Source organism: Amborella trichopoda, chromosome 5 (genome assembly GCF_054954075.1).
Source record: "Amborella trichopoda isolate Santa Cruz 75 chromosome 5, AtrichopodaSantaCruz75HAP2 v2.0, whole genome shotgun sequence".
Lineage (NCBI taxonomy): Eukaryota > Viridiplantae > Streptophyta > Magnoliopsida > Amborellales > Amborellaceae > Amborella > Amborella trichopoda.
The window spans coordinates 4,987,828-5,011,250 of NC_142340.1; the positions used below are offsets into that span (position 1 = coordinate 4,987,828).

Below are 23,423 nucleotides of genomic sequence, written 5' to 3' on the forward strand. Positions count from 1 at the left end.
TCTTTAGCTCAGTCGGAGCCGGCCCTATAAACAGTAGAGCCGGGTCTCTTCGGTCCTTCGCGAGCTCTTGCCCGTTGGGAGTTACAGTAGCATTTTAGTCATTTTGATTGGGAGTTCTCGAAAATTCGAAATGAAAAGAGGCCACATAAAGGAGGGGAGAAACTCGATAAGTCTAACGGGTGTCAGGGGTAGTTTCGGTATCAAGCTATTTCACCACTGGTTTAAATAGCGGCGGATGTGAGGGGCCTTTACGAAATCCGGCTGATTGGGTGGTGAGTAAAGGCGGAATAGTGTTCCATTTCTTGCCTTCACTGGCTTGCAGGGGCTAAACTTTGAAGAACTTCTAGAGAGAGAGAGAGAGTGAGAGTTGTAAAGATGTCGTGGCAGGCGTACGTTGATGAGCACTTGATGTGTGAGATCGACGGCCAGCGCCTCTCGGCAGCTGCCATCATCGGCCAAGATGGCAGCGTCTGGGCTCAGAGCGATAACTTCCCTCAGGTATTCCTTTCTCTCTTCCCCCTTTCTGGTTTCGATTGAATCTGTTTCAGATGTGTTTTCCTTTTCTCTTTTGCTTTTGAATCCGATCTGTAATAACTACTGTTATGATTATCCATGGGGAAGATCCTGTTCGATCTATGTATATTTGATGGGATTAATATGAGGTGGTGTTTTATTTGATTATTAGTTTTATGACCTGTGATCTGATTTTTTGTTATTGCTATTTTTCCACGGAATTTTGATTTGATATTGGTTGCAGTTTAGTAGTTATTTTACCAATTTTTTGATTTGATCTTGGTTGCAGTTTAGTGTCTATTTTGCCAATTTCTTGATTTGATCTTGGTTGCATTTTGGTGTTTATTTTTGTCCAATTTCTTGATTTGATATTGGTTGCAGTTTTATTGTCTATCTATTCCCTTTTTTACCCCTTGTGAAGACCGCATTTTTCTAACCTTTCCATTTTTATTTATTTTCTGGATGTTGAATAGCTTGATATGGGTGTGAACTTGACATTGTTGTTGTTTTTAAAAAGATTTTCTGTTAAATTTGCAAATTTGAGTTCATGAGCAATCTACTGTGGTTTTTTAACTGATGCTTTATTCTTAGTTTATCTGATATTCTGAGAGTTTGTAGTGATATTTGATGGATCTGATGGGATGTGGTTGAAGTCTTGTTTTGATGCAAACTCTCTCTCTCTCTGATCATCCAAATTTTGATCCTCTATATCTTTGTCAACCTGCTCAATGCATTACTTGATTAGATCTTAGTTTTCAGTTTGAACTAGTGAAGATCAGTTTGGGTCTACTGGGTTTTTTGCTTGATATAAAGTGGTAAGGTTCGTTTCCCATTTTTTGAATTGTTTTTTTTTTTTTTTTGAGGAAAAGGTTAACATTTGTATTAAATAGAAGATTATAAATTTTTTTTTTTTTTGAATTGTTTGATCAATAGAGAACATCATTTATGGATTCTATTAAAAGTGGCCTTGTTCTTATGGTTACATTGGCTAATTTTTTTTTTTCCCTGTTTATGTTGTTTGATATATATTTCTCATTTATCTTTTTCTATTTGATTATAGTTTAAACCTGATGAGATCAATGGCATCATGAATGACTTCAATGAACCTGGATCCCTTGCCCCTACTGGCCTATACCTTGGAAGTACAAAATATATGGTTATTCAGGGTGAGCCAGGTGCAGTTATCCGAGGAAAGAAGGTAAGATTTCCTTCTGTTTCCGATTTGATTTTTTACTGTTAGTATCTTTAAAGTCTTTCTCGCTCTAACTTGAAGATGGGTGGAAAGAGAAACATCTTAGGTTTCCACATTGGTTTCTCACCCATCTTCACTGTTCGTCTGGAAAATTCTGAACTCTAATTGATTGTGGGTCACAAGAGAATTCATCTCAAGTTAACTTATTAGTCTATATTAGTTTTGTTAAGTTTTCTCGGATAAGCATTCTGTCTAATTTGAATATTAGTAAAAAGATAATTGTATTTGATGCACTCTACCAACTTGTCTGCTGTCATTGAGATGTAAAAAAATTTATATTCATAATTTTCTTATTTAAAAATACAAGAATCATATTGGTTTAGTTCACTTAAACTTTGTAGATTTGATGCGGGGAGAAAGTGTGAAAACTTAGTAGTTGTAGACTTGATGTACGAAAGAAGTGTTATTGCTGCATGCTATTATTTTATTGAATAGTAAGAGATGGTGAATCATCTTCTCCGTTTGTGTCTCTCTAACAAACATTAGTAACAGTGTTTAATTATAGTAAGAGTTACTTTACAGTCATCATTCGTAAACATTAGTAGCTGCTAGGCTGGGAATGCATGTTTTCCAGGCTGGGAATGCATTTGTATATAATTTATTATATCTCAACTTCAAAATGCTTCTCAATCTCCCATTTGAGCTCCTCTCTCTCTCTCTCTCTCTCTCTTCACACACACACGCACATATAGACGTGCATAATATGTTCGAATGTTCGATTTTTCTTCTTTCTTTTTGGTCTCTTTGATTATTTGTTGATTCCTTTTTAGTTGGATTTTATTTTGGGATCCCTGGTTCTTGGAGTGTTCGAAAGTTAAAAGTCTCATATTAAAATTTACAGAATTCTATTCCATCAATTATGACTGGGCCATATACCCAGCAGCTTCTTTCTTTTCCGGATGCTTTCATTAGTGTTAACAATAGCATGAAAATCTAAAAAACTTAGCTGCTAATGGGTATACTGGTAATGGTTATGGATCATTAATTGAGCCGTATGGTGTAGAGTTGATACTTTATATTGTCGGTTTTGTATACAATGAGACCATTTATCTTTATTACATGGAGGCCACAATTGGTCCTAGCCATTAGATATTAATTTGGATGGCTTGAGTCGAGTAAATGACACTCACAACCACTTGATTTGAAATCTGATGGACAAGAGTGTGCTCGTGCCCTCCTTGTATCAAAAGTAAATGCTCTCTTTGTATACTTTTCCTATTTTGTCATTACAATTCAGTATGGGTGATATTAATTCTTCTCTAATTGAAAATCATATTACTTCAATCTGCATTGTGAATATCCGTAAGAGTTTTTTGGGTTTGGGAGAGTATTTGGTTTCATTTTATTTGTACAAATTCCATGAATGTGAATATTGTTGCTTGAAGTGTAAGCAGCTCCTTTTTTTTTCCCCCAATTACTTTCCATTCTCCATTGTTTGGAAAACCTGAAAGGCTTCTCTGGAGGTGGCTAAATGGCATCTATTACCTGGCCAATCTGAAGTGGGCCCTTAAAGCACACTTTACAGAACATTGGCCTTGCCTAACTGTGATTCTTATTCTTTAAATGCTGGAATTTATTATGTATGTGTGAATTGTGGTGACAATTTCTCACTCGATAAAATATTGACTGAAATTTGGCTTGAACTGATATGCTTTCTTTAAATAAACCATGCTTCATATTTCTCTATAGGAAAAATATCTCTATACCTCCAATTTTTAAGTTTCATTTCACGATAGACTTAAGGTGTAGAATTGTAGATTTTATTTCTTCGAACCCCTTGAGCTAATTTGAACTTATTTTCTCAGGCCAAACAAATCTAAAATGACATATCTTTTCTAAAAGCATCGTCTCAAACTTCTCTCTCTCTCACCGCACCCCTTTTCCCTCTCTGTCTTTGCCATCTCCCTCCCCTCATTCTCTCTCCCACTGCTCTCTCTCTTCATGTTTCCCATCTCTCTCCCCTCATTCTCTCTCCTACTGCTCTCTCTTCGGATCCTCACCATTAGAGCTTGCATTCTCTTTCCTCTTCACATAGACACCATCACCAACTGAGACTAGGGCAGAGAACAAAAAATACAGAGAAAACATAGAAACAGCACCCATGTAATTTATTCGATGACAACTTTTGCACCACAATCCTTCAATTTCTCGATAATCTGTTCGGCCTCTTCCTTGGAAACCCCTCTTTTGATAACAAAAGGGATTTTCGCTACCAAATGCTTAGCTTCTTTAAGGCCCAAATCAGTAAATGACCTAACTTCTCTGATGACCTTGATCTTCGAGGCAGCTTCATAGCTCTTAAGCCTCAATTCAAAAACAGTTTTTTCTGGCTTCTTCCCCTCTTCCTTGGCTGCACTCCCTGAACCCATATCAGGCATAGCAGGAAGACCCATTCCAGCTTTCATCATGCCAATAACTGGCATCTCTGTCATTCGAAGCTTTTTCATCATGATTCAGAGAGCTCTGAAACCTCAAGCAATGTGAGACCAGATATTTCATCAACGAGCCTAAAATCTCTTTCATTCCAAGCTTTTTCATCATGATTTCAGAGAGCTCTGAAACCTCAAACAATGTGAGACCAGATATTTCATCAACGAGCCTAAAAACCCTATCAGTGGGTGGGCCTCTATGCTCGGTGGGGTCAAAATTTTCTGGATCATAATCAGCTGGGAGTTGTCTCTGGGCTATTATCACCTCTTCTTCGTCTTCCTCTTCCTTTAATGGAGCACTGCTATAATGCATGACCTGATCAGTGGGTGGGCCTCTATGCTCGGTGGGGTCAAAATTTTCTGGATCATAATCAGCTGGGAGTCGTCTCTGGGCTATTATCACCTCTTCTTCGTCTTTCTCTTCCTTTAATGGAGCACTGCTATAATGCATGACCTGATCAGACCTTACCCACTTTGAAGTCATGGGAGTGAACTTACCAGCATTCCTGCAAAACCGATTTGAGAATTGACACCCAAATCTTGAAATCAAACTCATCCTGGGTTGGATTGCTTATAAATCCCAAAAATCACAGGTTCAATGGTGAATAAGTGATTCTTGTTCTGTTTAAAATGCTGCGAAATGTAAATGAGTGGTCTGCAAATCCAGTGTGAAGAGATAAATCAAGAGACGTAATGGTTTAACTCCACTGAAGGAGAGAGAGAGGGGCAATGGGGAAAACGATAGCAGGCAGCCATGGTATATAAGTGAAGAGAGAAGTTTGGGGTCTATAAATGAAGAGAGAGAAAGTATTGGGTTTAGAAAGACAAGTCTTTTTCACATTTGTTTAGGTTAAAAAATAGGTTTAAAGTGGCCAAGGGTTAGGAGATATTTTTTAAAACTTTGGGTTTATCAAGAAATGAAATTTAAAAATAGAGGATATGGAGATATTTTACCCTTCTCTATATGATTAGTTTGATTTGTGGTCACAATTGTATATCTTTTTTGGATCCTTAACCAATTTGCTCCCCTCTCATCATGATCCCTCCTGTGTAGATTGTTTATAACCAATATGCTCCTGTTATTATGTTCAAAATGAACTTGCCTCTGTCATTTGTTCACACATTTTGGTATGACTATCTTATTGTTACTGAAAGTTTATTGTGTCCTTGAATGTGTGAATCCACCTTGGCCATGAATGGAAGCTTTTGTAGGGTATGAAACACATCCGAAGTCACTGGGAATATTTTCCGGCCTTAGATTCATCTGTATTCTGCTCCAGAAATAGTGCAGATTTGATGATCTTTGAAGAATTAAAATGAATGGTGTAAAGAGACAAAAAGATTAAAATAAATGGTATAAAGAGAAAAAAAGATTCAGAACAATTCAGATACATTGAAGTTCAATATTTGGTTTTATTTAGATTTATAATTACCATGGTGGAGATCACTGACTTGTGAATTTTAGATCCAAAATCGATCTCACAAGATAGATTTAGGAGGGGGCTGATGCCCCAAATACTGCTTGGTAAAAAGATAAAATTTGTATGTGTTTCTCATGCATGTATCTGCATGAATATCTGTTAATAATGATGAGTTATTTTGTACCCTTCCCCTTCTCTCTCTCTCTCTTATTTTTAAACTGTTGGGATGTGTACAACAGGGATCAGGTGGTGTTACTGTCAAGAAAACCAACCAGGCCTTGATCTTAGGCATCTATGATGAACCCATGACCCCAGGCCAATGCAACATGATCGTCGAGAGGCTTGGTGACTACCTCATCGACCAGGGCCTTTAGTTCTTTAGTACGCGTGTTTCTACTTTGGTTCTCTTTTGGGGCTGTAATTCTCTCTGGTATTTGATTGCTTCTTCCTTATAGCCGTGAAACTGGCACTGGAGTTGTGTTTCAGAGAATAATTAATTTGGAGGTCTCACATAGGGAACACTATTTGAGGACAAGGTATTTGTTGGTGTGAAGGGTATTTCAATATTTTCTCTTCCTTCTCTGTTTTCATATATTTCCTGGCATATTTGTGTATTGCTGATCCCTTTAGATGGGGAATGTGATTTTCAAATGAGAGATATATCTAGAGGTTTTGGGTGTTTGAAGCCTGTTCATATATTGTCTTTTATTGCTCTCTCCACTTGTGTTACTTCTTTTCCCAATCTTTGATGCATAATCCAGACCTTAAGTATCCATGGTTTAACATTTAAATCATGAATTCAGAGAAGGGGCGGGGTATTTGGTTTCACAGACCATCTTTTCATTGGCCTGGGATCTTGGAAATCTATGTTCCCTTTGCCATTTTTTTTGAACATCTTGTTAGATGCCAATATGTTTTTTGTTTTGGGTCCACTTGTGATTCAAAACGCCGAGATTAGGATTTGAAAGTGCTGTTCTGGACTGGGAATTGATGGGGACCAAATTGCTGTTGGCCAAGTATCAGGAATTAGTTTGAGTCCATGCGAGATTGCTGGTTCCTGTGAGAGAATCAGCGATCTAGGGGACCGGCAATCCGGAGTGGCTGAATTTGCCCGGGTCCCATGTTTCTATTATATTTTGTTTTATTTTTTTCTTTTTTTTTGGGGTGATTCTCACCTCGGAGAATTGGTCCAGATCGGTTTCCCATATTGATTTGTCCAAAAATAAAATAAATATCGGTCTCATATCAGGACCTATACATGGATTTGAATAGTGTTCGGTTTCAAGATTTGGACTCAGACCCAACTTGTTATGTCCAATATTTGGATACAAATGGGGTCTACCTTGTGGGTCCTAGGTTGCGTTTGGGTTTATTGGCGCCTCTAACCTCATTGAAAGTAGGATATTTGATGGAGCAAAAGAGTGGATTAGGATTTGTATAGTTGACTTTAAATAATTGACTTTAAATGATATTTGATAGAGAAAAAAAAACGGATTAGGATTTGTATAGTTGATTTTAATTATGATGATGATGATGATGATGGGTTTTGATGTACATTGGCCTTTGTAAACCTCAAAGTCACTGGTACATACGATTGACCGGACTGGATTGAGATCCCAATTGAGCCTACCATTTTCTTGAAAGAGAGATTGGGCTCAATAACGATTTCCTTGTTTCTTGTTTCGTGGTGTGGTATATTGCCGCACTGTACAGATTTAGTTTGTTTTCATAAACGAAAAATTTGAGACGTCAAATTAATGCTAATCCCTGATCAGTACACCCCTTTTGACTTAGAAACAGCTACCCAGGCCCTTTTTCTGTTTCTTGAGGGCTTTGATTTGAAGTAATGGAAGAATGCTTCTTTGCCCTTTACTTGGGCCGTAGCAAAAGATTAAATTCAAAGTTGAAATGCTGTTATCGCTCAAAAAAAGTAATGTTGTTGTATGGATATTAGGGTATTGTTGGATTCTCGGGAACCCTTAATTTGCGGAACCGGAAATCCTAAGTATTGGCATCTCACCTAAGATCGTGTACATAATTGACTAAATGCGAAATAGATGAATACATTTATAAATCGAGTGTAAGAAATAAAGTAAAATTAAAAAAGTACACCACAATAACATGTGATTTATGTGGTTTACCATGTAGGGCTACATCTACGGCTTCAGCAACTAGAATTCTACCAGCACAATGAAGATTACATTTTTAGGTTACAAGAGATATAGCTTTCTCTAAACATTGGTAAAAAACCATTACCTATCTTCCATTCTAAACTTGCTCTTCACCCTGGAGGGTTACATCTATGGCCTCGACAACTAGAATTCCACTAGCACAATGAAGATTACATTTTTGGGTTACAAGAGATATAGCTCTCTCTAAACATTGGTAAAAAACCATTACCGATCTTCCATTCTAAACTTGCTCTTCACCCTGTAGGGTTACATCTATGGCCTCAACAACTAGAATTCCATTAGCACAATGAATATTACATTTTTGGGTTACAAAAGATATAGCTCTCTCTAAACATCGGTAAACAATCATTACCGATCTTCCCTTCTGAACATGCTTTCTCAATTGAACAACATGGCTGATCAATATCTTCTTTTGCGTTGCAATACAACTATCGGAAAGATAACATTCAGAGCAACCGATAGGCTTTCTCTCTCTAAAAGTGAAAACCAACCCAAAATTGACTTTCTTTATTTCAAAGTAAAAATTAACTAACCAAAAACTCATAAGAACACCGTCTTTTTTGGAGATCAGATCTCTCTTGGAGACCTATCTCTATCTTAGAGATCCCTTCCCATAACCTCCAAAAGGGTGACCCTAAAAAGGATGGTATTATATCTTTCTTGATTATTTTTTATAGAGATTACCTTTAGCTTCTTTTTTGCTCCACAATAAAACCCTTTTCTTTTTACTATAATACTTTTAATCTTTTAGTGAAACTCTTTTTACTATAATACTTTTAACTTTTTTAATGAAAACCTGGGTAGGGTGATTTTGACTATCGCCAAACCTAGCACATACACACAAACAAAGAATGTTAGGGAACTTTCTGTGTGCCTCTACTAGGCACCGATGAAGTTATGAGTTTTTTTTTTTTTCTTGTTAACAGAGTTCGTTAACAATAATAAAGTTTCACGAGTGGTATACAAGGGAGAAAGAAGAGAAATAACAAGCGGTAAAAGAAAACATACAAAGAAGGACAAAAAATCAGGAGTCAGGAAGAGGCAAAAGGTGGGCTGCCATCAAGGTTTTCACCCGTCCCTGTGCAGGAGAAAACCATCTAGTATCTCTCTTCTGCTGTAGAGTCTTGAATTGTACCTGTTCATGGATATTCCTTCAATTTCTTTCCTTCCAAATGTGTCAAATGGTTGTAACCACATCCATACACCATAACCGTGCACCATGCTTGGTGAAGCGGGCGGAAGAGTGACCAGTTTCTTGCCCAACAAGAGACCTTGGAGTAGCCCATCCCAAACAAAATTTTCTTAACATCCAGTGGCATAGCGAGAGCGCAATGTAAAAATAAGCGATAATCAGTCTTATCGTTCCCTTTGCAAATGAGATTTACATTTGTAGTAACGCTTCAATTGTAGACAGAAAGCCACATGAACATTCTCTCCCTCAATTGCACCTTAAACTTCCATACCAACATTAGATGGCAAGAAATATCGATCATCATTCAGTAGAGCATATGCGGACTTAACAGAGTTGCACATGTACATTCGTTCGTTGCTCAAACTAGTTTGCAACATGATCGTTCACTCTTTTGTATCTCAAAGTAATCTCCCAACAAGTGTTTAGAGCTTCGCCTGTGATTAAGTCTCTGACACTACTGTTCTTGCTGCTGGAACTGTATTTTCAGTGGAGCATTCCCTAACCACTTTGTATGCCAAAATTGTGTATTGCCACCATCTCCGATCGCCATTCTGCTATAACAGAGGAAAATGTTTCTGCGTTTGTCAATGTCCCCCCATACATAGGGGGAGGAGGTGTTTGGGCTCAATTTTTTGATTAGATCTTTACTTGGCGCTTAGCACCATCATCCATTGATTATCCTCATTGTCTACCATTCTCTATCATCATTTTGTAAGTAAAGCATCATTGAACTTGGCTAGATGTCTAATACCCAGGCCACCTTCTTTCTTAGGTAAACAAATAATTTTCCAACCGACAATGGCATATTTCTTCCTTTCATTTGATCCACTCCACAGGAAATTGTTCATTAGAGCTTCCCACTTTCTGGTAATTTGCCCATTAGCTTTTATAAGGGACATATGATAGCTGGGAAGCTTGGCATTCACCAAGATTAATCTACATTAAGTAGATAGGAATCTGGTTTTCTAGGAGTCAAGCTTGTATTGAAATCTTTCCATACCTCTCTTGTTGGTTTTGATGCACACAGTGACAGGCCCAAATACCTAAAAAGAAAGACTGCTACTTACACAACCCAACCACTATGCTCATTCATGTGCCTGTATCTCCTTGGGATTGACCCTTGTAAATTTAGTTTTCCTAACTTTAATGTTGGGTGCTCCTATGAGGGAGAGGCACTCCCTAACATTAGGGAGATGTATAAACACAACCAATTGGGTTATTGGAGTTGATAACTATACGTGTGTTTTCGATAATCTAAACTTCACAACCCTTCAAGTTAAAGGTTTATTTGTGGGGCAATTTTGTAAATATTATTATATTTGTCATCTCTATAAAGGGGTAAAGTTGAAATTTTAATTAAAGTACAATAACACTATACCAATAAAGTTATAGGACACTAACTTCTAAAATGTCATTGTATTTTTATGAAAATTTCAAATTTACCATTGCTTAATAGTAAATTTACCTATTTAAATAAATTTTTAATAAAAAACTAACGATTGTTTTGATAAATACACCCATCACAACCCCTTCTAACTTGAACTTTTGTATTTTGGGGGGTCGTTAACTCTAGACAAATCATATATATATATATATATATATGAGAAAATATGAGATTAGCTCACTAGCTCATATGAATATATGAGCCCAACGTTTTAGATTGAATCTGGGCCGATCTGCTGATCACAGATGTCCGGTAGTGTTTGAATTTTAGTTTTTTTTCTACACATCCAAATAACATGAAAATTTAACCGTGTGTCCATAAAAAATAGGTGAATCTTCGAAAAATATCAAAAAAAATATTTTATATGAAAAAATTGACCAAAATACCCCCAAAATGTTCTAGGCGGAATTTTGGTCATTTTCTTTTCGCAGATAATATTTTTTATATTTTTATTAGGTGCATCTTGATAAGAAGAGCACACACTTAAAATTTTAAGTGATTTGGATCTGTGAAAAAAAAAGAAATTTCAAGCATTATCGGATATTTGTGATCGTCAGATCGGCCCAGATTCAATCTGAACCGTTAGGCTCATATGTTCATATGAGCTACTGGGCTAATCCCATCTTTTTCCTATATATATATATATATATGTGAAAAAAACTGGGATTAACCTACTAGCTCATATGAACATATGAGCCCAACGGCCCAGATTGAATGTGGGTCGATCTGACGATTGGGCTCATATGTTCATATGAGCCTAATCCTAGTTTTTTCCTATATGTATATATAAATAAGGTGTTTGTGATCAAAGATTCTATCTTTATCTTTATGTGTTAGAGAGAGAGCAAATTACATGAAAAGATAAACCTCATGTGAAGAGTTATAGGCTTATTAAAAAGAAAAATCTTCATATAGGCTCTACATCAGATAAAAGTTAAATATTTCATCTTTATCTTTCTTAGAGAGATAATGAACAAATCAAAAGCTTACACAAAAGAGTCTAACCTGAGGGGGGGGCGGGCGGGGGGGGGGGGGGGGGGGGGGGGGGGGCCTTAGTTCCTCTTGTGTGTATCTAACAAAAGTCTCTTAGTTCCTCTTGTGTGTATCTAACAAAAGTCTCTTCTTATTAGTAGGAACCTTTCCATTGTAGAAAAAAGAAAATATAGTGATTATTCTCTTCGAGAAAAGAAGAAAGAGAGAGAAATGTGGGGGAGCAAGTAACTATCTTGTTAAACCTTTTCCTTGTAGAGAGAGAAAAAGAGAGAAACGAGAAGGAACGAGAAATAACGTTTATGTAGGTTTATCATAGTGTTTTTTAGAGAGAGAAAAACATATGATAGAGATAAACTCAATAGAAAGAAAGCCTTTGAGAGAGGGAAAAATATAAGAGAACGAAAAACGTAGAGAGAAAACCCCTCTAAAAGAAGTCAGGGAGCCCAATAAAGCTTGTATCTTGGAAGAACTTGTAACCATTATTTTTTTTATCAGTGGATGTTGCTTTTTGTTGTGAATGTAGTTTGAAAAAGTGAATTACATATAATCTCAGTGCCAATAAGTTGTTTATTTGCTTTAATATACGATTTCTACTTATACACACACAAACATATATTGCTTTGGTGTATTTTGTATCCATAAATTTAGATTCCGCTTCGCACATCCATATTCGTGCGTGAAGGCTCAAACGGGTGAGCCCAACACTTGAGATCAATTCATAGCATATGATAAATAGCCAAAATGTTTAATCTCAAAGAGGGAGGCATAACAAAAAGGTATTGCATCGTGAGTATATTGTAGATGAGATATCATTGGGCCACTGGGAGAGGAAAGAAAGACATTGAGTGAGCCCATTGAGTGATCCATTAGCCTTAGGACCTTTGACCAGTCACCTGGCTTTCGGATTTGTAGTTCACTTCAAGAACTTGTATCATCAAGTGTAAGATTAATTTGAAATGAATATATTTTGGAATCCCTTTGTCCAAATCATTTACAAGGCAATTTCTAACTGGTTACAAAGTCTATGATAGACTTAGTGGCACCTTAAATTATCGGTATGGAATTATGGTCTACTATAGCCTAGGTAAATCATAATTAGCAAATAAGAGAATAACAATATATTGGGAAACTAATTAATGTAAATTTTTGGTCTATATATCGAAGGCGGAAAATCGGGGCAAATTATACATACGTCAAAACTTAGGGGAGTAAACAAATCTTGAGTATATCAGATTTTGCTAAAGAAACTAGCGAAGAAACACGATTGCCATGAGGACATATAAAATAGTTACAATTTGCAGAGGGAGGGTACAAGAATTTCATAGTGGTTTATAAATCATTAACAATAGTTTTATTGTGTGGGTTGTTAGCATTTAGTGTTTTGCTTGACAATTTTTTTGTCTTAAATTTTCCCTAAACACAAAAAATATACAATGAATTTATTGGGAAACTAATACTAAACAAAATAGTCACATTAGTAAATAACAAGAATGGTAACCTCATTTATGGGGTCGCATTTGATAAAAAAGGGGTCTCATTATCAGATTGCACATATCTCATAAAACTTATGTAGACTAAAAGAAATTATTAGAACCTAATTTGTACAAAAAATCTACGTAAGCAGACCAACTGCTAGAATCCAATCTTCGATTGTGAAAGTCGTGATTGAGTCATTTTCTCTCTTTTTTTATGTATTTATTTATTATTATTATTTTCGTTAACTAAAATTCTCATGGCGTTACAAAGGAAATAACAAAAGAGAGAACAACGAAGGGAGAGAAGAAAAAAGAGGAGAATAAGAAAAAAAGAAGAAAAAGGAGGGAGGCAGGGGGAGAACAGAGAGACTATGGAGGGAGCCGAGCTAGAGCATCTACATCATCATTTTTCTCCCAATTGACGTGGCAAAATAGGGTTTCTTTGCTAAAAATAACAATCCGAATCTCATCCATAATTGAAGTCTATTGCTAGGGGTCGATTGAGGGTGGATGCACCAAATTAATCATATTCCTTTACTGCTCTTATTCCGTTTCATTAATGTCACAATAAGGTAATTAGCTATTGTAGGTATAGATGGTCTCACTAAGATGATTTTTAAGGATGCTGCCAAAGCTAGTAGCTTCATGAGCATGTGGTCTCACACTACTATCAAAATTCAGTTTAAGTCAACCTGTCGAGGTAGGAGACCAGCAAAAGGATCTCATGGCCCTTTTGGGGCACAACAACAGTAGATCCAAAAACTGTGTAGAGCAAACCTGTTTGTGATAACACCTAAAATTCAAGAGAACGTGAGCCCATTGAACCACCCCCCTCTAAATAACTTGTCGAATATGCTCAAAGTCATGTGCTTTCCCACCAAACTTTGGAATTCCGTTCCTTCCATAGAAACTACAGAATAGCTGCCACGAGAATATGCCACAGATGGGTACCAGTCGAGGGGAATGATGGATAAAGAATCAAGGCAAAGAATTACTGTACTTTCTTGGGCATAATCCATTTCCAATTGGAGATTTTAGTGGCCCAATTCTTGAATGGGTTCATAAAAGGGCAATATAGGAAAGGGTGACTACAGTCCTCAGTGTCGATTTTGGAAAAAATACAAATGTTAACCAGTACCTTACCCCTCTTCCTTAATTGACCCCCAATTAAGACTCTTTCTTATTCTGAGAGCCATAAGAAGGGCCTAACTCACTTCGGTACTTTGACAGACCAAACCTTAATATTACAATTATTGGTATCCAAGATTATGTCATTGTTCTCCTCTATGTCATGGTGTTCTTGGTTGAAAAGATAGCAAGTTTTTTCATTAGGCGACTCTTCCCGTTCCTAACAATTTTTGTAGGATATGTTATCTTGCATAGTGACTATTCTTCCACAAAAAAGGCTTAAAAATGTTACGATTATACAGAGAAGCATGTAATTCTTTCTCGCGATATTATTTTTCAAGATAATGAACATTATTTTCCTCAATCCCAAAATGATGAGGAAAATAAGCTTTAGGGGGAGAATTATATTATTCCTCTAATCGCCAGTGAAGACTATGTTAAAACCGAGAACAAAGATGGAAGACACATTCAAGAAGAAGAACAACCCCAAGCCACCGCCCCTTATACAACAGCTCCTCAAGTGACTCCTCCTATGGTGCCCAATATTGATTCTAATTGCCATCGTCGCACCATTCGACCTCCAAGTAGGTTTCAAGATTTTCAAACTTATCAAGTTTCTTCAAAATATCCTATTTAAAAGGTTTTAGATTATTCAAGAATATCTAAAGAACATTATTGTTACCTTAGCTCTATTTCTGCCTATCAGGAACTTATTAGCTTTGAAGATGCCTTTTCACATCCTGAGTGGAAAAAGGCAATGAAAGAAGAGCTCATTGCTTTTGATAAAAATCACAAGGAAAAAAAATTGTTGGGAATAAATAGATATATGAAATAAAGTATGGTACAATTGAGAGATACAAAGCACGGGTGGTTGTTAAGGAGTTTACTCAAACGTATAGAGGATTACAATGAAACATTCACTCTTGTTGTTAAAACGAATACTGTCAGAGTTCTGTTCTCCATTGCAGCCAACCTTGATTGGCCATTGTACCAACTTGATGTTAAAAATACATTTCTTCAAAGGGATATTGAAGAAGAAGTTTACATGAAAATTCCCCAAGGTCATCCAACTGAAAACTCAAATATGGTTTGCAAGTTAAGAAAAACTATCTACGGCTTGAAGCAATCGCCAAGAGTCTGGTATACCAGATTGAGCTATGCACTTATTTCTCAATGTTTCTCTAGGAGCATTGCTGACTCTTCTACATTTATAAATACTGGAAAACAAGGTAAAGTTGTTATTCTTGTTTATGTGGATGACATCATAATCACTGGAAGTGATGTTCAAGGAATTTCTCTCATTAAGAAATATCTTCATCGTGTCTTTGATCTAAAAGATTTAGGGAAATTAAAGTATTTTTTGGGTATTGAAGTTGTATACTAAAAAAAAAGCACTTTCCTATTTTAAAGAAAATATACTTTGGATTTGCTAAAAGAAACTGGCAAATTAGGCGCTTGTCCTATTGAAACACCAGTTGAAATAAATCAGAAATTAACTCTTGATGATAAAGAACAAATCAAAGATATTTCAAGATATTAACGACTTGTGGGAAAATTAATTTATCTAACTATCAATAGACCAGACATCACTCATGCTATGAGTCTAGTCAGTCAATTCATGCATGTACATAAGATTTAAAAGTTCTTTAGGAAATGGAATTTTAATGAAGAAAAATGACCATACTACTATTATGGGATATTGTGATGCTGATTTGGGCAGGAGATCTTTCTGATTGAAAATCCACTACGAGATTCTGTACTTTTGTTGGAGGAAATTTATTCACTTGGAACAGTAAAAAACAAAATGTTGTAGCTAGATCTAGTGTTAAAGCTGAATACATGGGTATGACTTCTGCAACATGTGAACTCATTTGGCTTAAGGCTCTTCTTCAGAATCTTGGTTTAAAAAACTCCATTAAGCTCTATTGTGATAATCAAGCCGCTATTCACATAGCATCAAACTCCGTGTTTCATGAACGACCTAAGCATAGTGAGATTGATTGTTATTTCATCAGAGAAAATGTTCAAGACAAGATCATTTAAACTCCTTGCATCAACTTGCAGATATTTTTACAAAATCCATTGAGAAGGAGAAATTTAAAGAAATTCTTAACAAGTTAGGTGCTTTCAATCTTTTCGCACCAACTTGAGGAGGAGTGTTGGAATAATTGGCTGTAACCATGTTGACAAGTTGTATATATCGGTTACCTCAAAATCTAGGATTTACCTTTATCACCTCTATCACTTTCTCTCGTATCTCTGTTTTGAAGGTGTGATATAATGTATGGGAAACAATGAGTTAAATAAAAAACAATCTCCCTACTTGTGGATGTAGGCAAATATGCCGAACCTATGCCGAACCACGTAATTCTTTTCTTGTTCTTATCTTTATCAACAACAAGTTTCTTTACAAAGTTTTGAAACATATAAATTATATAAATTCCATAAAAAATTAGTTTTTGAATTTTTTTAAAATTTAAAATTTCTAGAGGATTTTACAGATTCAAAGGTTTTTCTAAACAATCAAATAAAATGTATATAATAAGACTATTGACTTTTGGTACAAGGACATCATAATCAACGTGGACTATTGTGTGAAATCGGGTGATTGGAAGTGTCATTGATTAGGCACTGAGCCGAAAACAAAAATTTTCAAATGTTGTGACACATTTCCATTTTATAAATGATTATGACCTCTTTGTTTTTTTGGATATTTGAGCGATAGGAATCAATCTTGAGATGCATCATTCCCAACTTCAACTACTAAATAAATGATTATAACCTCCTTGTAACAAAAATAAATGATCTTATAGAAATTTATATGTGCCACTAGGTCTAAGGAATATTTATAGGGATTATATACAATGATACAAGGCGGTCACAATTACTCACAACCATTCGATGTGAAATTTGATAGCTTGGATGTGTCACAAAGTTTGAGAAAAATTCTTTTGACATTTGAGCTTGGTCAATGGAATAATTGCAGCTAGCCAATTTCACATCGAATGGTCAAGATTAATGTGACAACCTTGTACCAGAGGTAAATGGTCTCACTCTATACTTTCTCATATTTACATGCAACTCTCTCCCAGCTGTCAGATCTGAATGAATGGTTGTGATACCTTCAGTATAATAACACAAGTGAGTATCGACCGCTTGGTCTAGATCTAACGCCTCAAAGTATTTTATTTTTAATTTTTTTCTAAAAATCAGAGAAACATGAAATTTGGTGTATGTGATCATTTTAATGGGTCACATCTAAACAAATATTTTTATAAAAATGAATTACCAAATTGCCCCTAAATTTTAAGGGGTACTTTAGATGTTTTATTTTTTTAAAATAATTTTTAATATTATTATAGATGTGAGCCTATGAGAGGATTGGACGTTCCAAATTTGATGTCGATATAATTTGTATAATTTTTTTTTTTAAATAGTGTTTATGCTTGATATTGTATTTAGAGCATAGTTAGCAAGTCGGGGGGTAATGAAATATTGGCAGACCAAAACATTGACAACAAATCAATTTTATTTCAAAAAGTCGGAGGAAAAAAACGGATCGCTAAAAAATAAGGTAAGCCATAGAATCGTGAATATTTTGGATTTGGTTAAAAAAAATGTAGTGAAAAAATTGGATATGTAATGATGATAAAATATAGGATTACTATTTGCAGCTATTGTATAGATATACTAAAGCCACTAAATAATAATTTTATGACCTTACTAGTGTCATTAGAATAATACTTAACAATTTTTTGTTGAAACTTTAAATAAATCCAGCAACAGCTTATTTTATTGCGAGCGAAACAACAACAACAATAGTAGATTTATTGCGAGCGAAACAACAACAACAATAGTAAACACAAGAACTAATTGGTAAATAACAAGAACTCTGAACTAAGGTATAGGATTATTTCTAAAAAAAAAAACAAAACAAAAAATACTCTCAATATAGGGTTGCAGCTAATTAAAAAAAACTCAAAAACCCAAATAGTAAAATTGTGGTCCATCCAAAATGCTATGTTGTATACCAATAAAATATAAAAATAAAAAATAAAAAATAAAAAATAAAAAATAAAAAATAAAACTAATAAAACTAATCAAACTTCTTTATGCATAAAAAAAACCAAAATGCTCAAGAAAATTTGAATAGCTACCTAAATCTTTAGTATCATTGAATCTCTCTCTCTTGCTCTTTACAAGGGTGCTATGGGTTTAAAGAAAAAAAAAAAAAATAGATTTTTCATTAGGATATACAATTGTTTAATTACTTTTTTTTTGAGGAATATATTGCTTATATTTTTTGTACACTTTTTTTAAGGTAACTCGTTGGTGAAATTTTTGATAGATTTTTTTTTGTTAAATTAAGGTTCTTGATTTACTCCCGCTGTTAATGTATTTAACTTTAAATCAAGATTCAATAATATTAAGTTAATGAAGAAATAAAATGATAGGGAAGAAGTTTGTTTGAAAAGTTTTTTTGAAATTTTTTTTGAAAAAAGATAAAATACGGATTTAAATCGGTTCTATTAAAAATTCATGATTTTTTTAAGATCTTTTGAAAAAATCGAATTTCTATTGAAAAAAATGTGTTTTAATCAGCGACTTGCTAACTATGATTTAGAGCCATCTCAATTGTTCATCCAGATCGGACGGCTTGGAAAGAGGTTTCTTATATAAATCCTCCCTAGCTAGTGGCATATAGAAAGCTGTCCTTTTAATGAAACAAAATACTTGCGAAATATAAGATGGGGATGTCTACTTTTTGATGTGGCTTATAGAGCCCATATGAATAAGGCTTATGGATCCGGTTTCGGCTTGGATCCTGCCCATTGTCACCCCTACATATGAATTGAACAAATGAAAATGTTAAAGACTTCAGAAAGCTAAGTTTTTTGATTCTTTTTTTACATGGACATGACGCATGGTGTGGTCACATACTCCCTTCCAAGTTTGTACACAAGGGTAAAGCCACTCCTACCGATCTTTTTTGGGTCCCTCCTGTCAGTTGTTAAATCCATTTGAATATCGTTGCATTGTGTACGGATCATGCTTTGCACGGCAGAAGACAAACTCAGGTGGATTTTTTGGATTTGAAATTTTGGAATTCATTTTGAAATCAGAAAATGAATACCTTCAAATAGAAATTGTTTGAATAAGGCTTCAACTTTACATTATAGACTTCATATACGCCTAAAAAATTTGCTCGAAATTATTGGTCGGTTGCTAGAAGACCTTCCAATTGATCATCCCGACTTCGTGATGTATGGATATTTTAAAAAAAGATTTCGACTCTGAAAAATAGTAATTTTATATGTCTTATAACGTCTACACCATCAATTTTCAAGATTTTCAAATTGTTTCTAGATCTAGTCGATCTATAATATTTTTGGAGCTTCAAATTTCATATTTAAAGGTAAAAATAGATTTTAGGGTCACTGTAGAAAAGGCTCACACTTTGAATAGCAAGGAGAACCAAGGTATTTCCTTCTGCACTCGTATATTGTCCTGGTACTAAATAGACATATTTATCATTCTTTAATCAATGGTGGACACAAGCAACCCAAAGTCTGGTTGGAAGTAGGCTCCGAAGTTGGAATTTAGGGTTAAATTTGAATTTCACCGAACGAAAATGAAATTTGGACCTTCAAATTAAGCATCAATGAAAAGCAATGATGAAACCCTAATTTAGCAAAGAAGCAACACTAATTTTGTTTGGGGAAGATGAGCAACACTTGGTGAATAAAATGCAAGCACCAACTTGGCATGGAAAGGGGGGCATGATTTGTTTTTCAAAGTGAGGAGTGCTCCAAAAATTAAAGATTTATTCCAAAGCATAAAGATTAGCATGCAATTGTGTCTCTCATAATCTTTGGTATATTGAGTGGGTGTGTCTTTAGGAGACAAAGATGTAACACCCAAGCTTGAGTTGTCTCCAAAAACACCTCATATGCATTCCATGTATTCCTTTATGCACCGAGACAGAGCATCCAACTCCTCGTACATCAATTTTGTTGCCATTACTTAATGTTATTCATCAAGAAATGTGTTTTTTTGGTTTTCTTGGGTGGGTGGGTTGGCTCGGGACCCAAGGGGTAGACTCGATCTGGGTCTGGGTATGGGTCCAAAAGTGGATTTGGCGGCTCTGTTCCGGGTCTAAATCTTGGACCCGAATACTATTCGGGTCCAGATCCAGTAATATTTATTGGGTCCCAATATGTGAAATATATTTAAATTTAGTTAAATACATAGATATTTTAATTTTTGGATCGGATCTAAGTTCCATACTGTATTTCCAGGTCCAAGTTTGGTGAATTTGGGTACAATCGGGTCGGGGCGCCATCCCTAGGGGGAGGGAGGAAAATTGAGGATGGTTGGCCACCAATGCTTCCATGGCCAGTATATATCTTTACATTTTAAGAGAGAGAGCGCATCCAACTCATTACTTTTGTTACCATTTGTTAACCAGAGTGGGAGGAAAGAGGAAAATGGAGGAAAGTTGGCCACCAAATGCTTCCATGGCCAACATATATTTATGTATTAAGAGAGAGAGATGGGAAAATTGGCCACCAAATTCATCCATGGAAAACAAATGAACTCTTTACCAAACTCTTAAACTCTACCCCACTGCTTTGGCAAAGGCAGTCCAGCAGGAGGACTCATCCTTCCTATATTTTATACCACTATTCCTTTCCATACATATGTTTGTGCAATATTTTAATGTTTTTCTAGATTTAAAAATCCCTAAATTTGTTCATTGACAACTCTTTTCTAATCATTGGCATCCATACCAAACAAAGGAAGATAAAAATCTCATTTGTTGTCCAAAATCTAAATTATGTCTTGAAATAAAAAAATACTGCTATAATTATACAAAGCAAAATAAAAGGAAATCTCCATGCTTTTGTGGATTCCAACCATTTTGGACCTTTTTTAAAATGACACTCATGCCTCTCTCTTCAAGGTGTGACAGGTATGCCAATTTTTAAAATTCTGAGGAAAGAAATTTGTAAAAGTGGTGTTGTTTTCTTCTTATTTTTGATGTAATTTCTGTTGAAGTTTTAAAAGAGACAATTTATACCAAATAGAAAATTAACGTAACAATAAAAGTAGTCTTTCAAGACTCAGCCGAGTCCAATCGGACTCTACCTCAAACAATTTTTTACATTTTTTATTTCTAAATTTTCTTTCACATATGCACTACTCGGCTTAGTCCACCCAAATGTATATTTGGCCTAAATCGAGCTAAAAAATATTGAATAAAAGTATAAACAATAATTCATAAATAAAATTTTTAAAAAACTACAAGCTATGAATTTATGATAAAACGTTATTTATTTATTTATTTATATTAATTGTGGGGAAAATTGGAAAAGGAGATATAGAGGAATCTCATAAATTTTCTTTTTTGGGTAGATTAGGCCATTAATAGTCGGATTCGAACTAGGGATTCACAGTGTTGCAAAATCCAAGCATAGCGCTCTAAGCAATCAAGCCAGGGATCCTGACGGCACTCTACATTTATGTACCAATATTTTTAATGAAAATAATCGCGCATTTGATTTCGGGAAGTTTTGGTTTTAAAAACTGCGTCTTTGTAACACTTTTGTGTTTTTATACAAGGAAGTTTTATAGTCAAGTGGATATATTTAATATAAAAACATGGAGTGTAAAAGACATTGGAACTTGGGGTATGCACTTCCATGGAAGATGTAATTTCCATGTTTTCTATTTAAGGTAAAAAGTGGATACCGCCAAAACCAGGTTTTCTACAAATTAAATACGCCCTAAATGTCTCAAGGTTAGTTATCAAACGATACCTAAATGTTTCAAGTATAGTTATCAAACAATATCAGACTCCTTGATCCGACCGATTAGACTGTTGACTAGTGCCTTGAGATTTTTTGGTTTAAAACAAAATTGGTTTCATTGAAAACGAGCCAAAATAAGTGTTTGATCAATTTTGGTCTCTTGGACCATTTGGATTTGAGTGGTTCGATTGTATAAACAAAATTGAAAAACTTCCCCTTATGGTTTGATGGCCGGTCTGATCTTGACAACTATGATATCCTTGATAACTATAATATCTTTTTCTTTTTTGACATGGTTACATAGGAATGGAACTTTTGGGCTTTGAAAAACTAGTTTCTACTGTCTTGACCATAGTTAGCAATCAGGGGATTATTAATAAATCGGCTCACCATGAAATTGGAAACTAACCGTTTTTTTTTTTAAAATGTCGGATAAAAAAAATGGTTAAAAATATGGATCGGCAAAAATACTTAAGGTAAAGAGATCGTGAATATATTGGACTAGGCTCAACAAATCGGATATATTTAAAATATTAGAAATTTTAAAACTATATATATATATATATATATATATATATATATATATATATATCATTCAGCATAGAAAAAATTATTAGTAGTGGGGAGTAATGCTTTCACTCTATATATATCACCCAATATAAAAATGACCTCCCTATAAATATAAATTTTAAATATTCAATGTGATATATCTCTAAATCATAAGATGATTATCTATTCTATTCGTCAAGATAAGTATTGGGTAGGTGAATTCAATTTTCATCTTTTTAAAAATAAATTGTCTACCCTATACTTGCTAACTATAGTCTACCCATAACCACCCGAAAAAATACGCACCATATCCATAGCAGAGAACCATCAGAGTATATTAATAGGAAATATTTTTTGACACGATTTTTTCAAATTTTGAAAAGTCGCGTTTTAAACTCCTTACTAGCGTATTTTTACCGATCTATTGAAAAATCACATATTAAATCGTTTTTAAAAAAAAAACACCATTTTTTTTGAAAAAGTCGTTATTAAATCGGCAACTTGCTAACTATGGTCTTGACCCAAGCACGTTTCTATGTATAGTCCTCAAGTCAGGCTATACATATGGAAAAAAAAAAGTCATGTAAATCTAATGTTTTCTTGTTTAAAAGTGCGGATAACAATGAGCGATTCCCAACTCAAACGGGCAGGCATGGTACATGTTTTTAGAGGTTAAATTTTATTATATTACAAAATTAGTCAAAACGATTATAAATTTACCAGAAGATTTATCGGTTCTGTTTTAGATACCAAATTCAGATTTTATAATTTCAAGTAAACTAAATTCTTAACTAAATTTTTATTTCAGAAATTATCCATACATTTGCTAGAAAGACAGCGAAGTCCCTCGATTTTCCCCACTCATAGTCTTTGAGAGCGAAGGCTGCATTTGGTATATTATGTAAAGCATTCGGGCTAGTTTAGTCATTTAGGGATCTTATGTTTACGTAATCATCTCGGTTAGGGGAAAAGCTCCAACGTATGCCACGTCATAAGGTGGCGGCCCCACATGAACCCATTCCAC

At 34.9% G+C, this 23,423-nt stretch overlaps 1 protein-coding gene across 1 annotated transcript; it reads left to right on the forward strand.

Moving 5' to 3' along the window:
* The first annotated feature begins 334 nt into the window (after positions 1-334).
* Positions 335-6,309, forward strand: LOC18443469 (profilin). The gene is made up of 3 exons (XM_006853658.3): positions 335-498; positions 1,574-1,711; positions 5,855-6,309. The coding sequence occupies exons 1-3, from the start codon at positions 376-378 to the stop codon at positions 5,987-5,989; spliced, it is 396 nt and encodes a 131-aa protein (XP_006853720.1). The 5' UTR covers positions 335-375; the 3' UTR covers positions 5,990-6,309.
* The last annotated feature ends 17,114 nt before the right edge of the window (positions 6,310-23,423 follow it).

Bases quoted from the DNA above. Each gene is read 5' to 3' on its own strand.
- LOC18443469 (XM_006853658.3), top strand. From the start codon at position 376: ATGTCGTGGCAGGCGTACGTTGATGAGCACTTGATGTGTGAGATCGAC. The intron at 499-1,573 runs GTATTCCTTTCT...ATTTGATTATAG, and splicing joins AGAGCGATAACTTCCCTCAG to TTTAAACCTGATGAGATCAA. The intron at 1,712-5,854 runs GTAAGATTTCCT...TGTGTACAACAG, and splicing joins CAGTTATCCGAGGAAAGAAG to GGATCAGGTGGTGTTACTGT.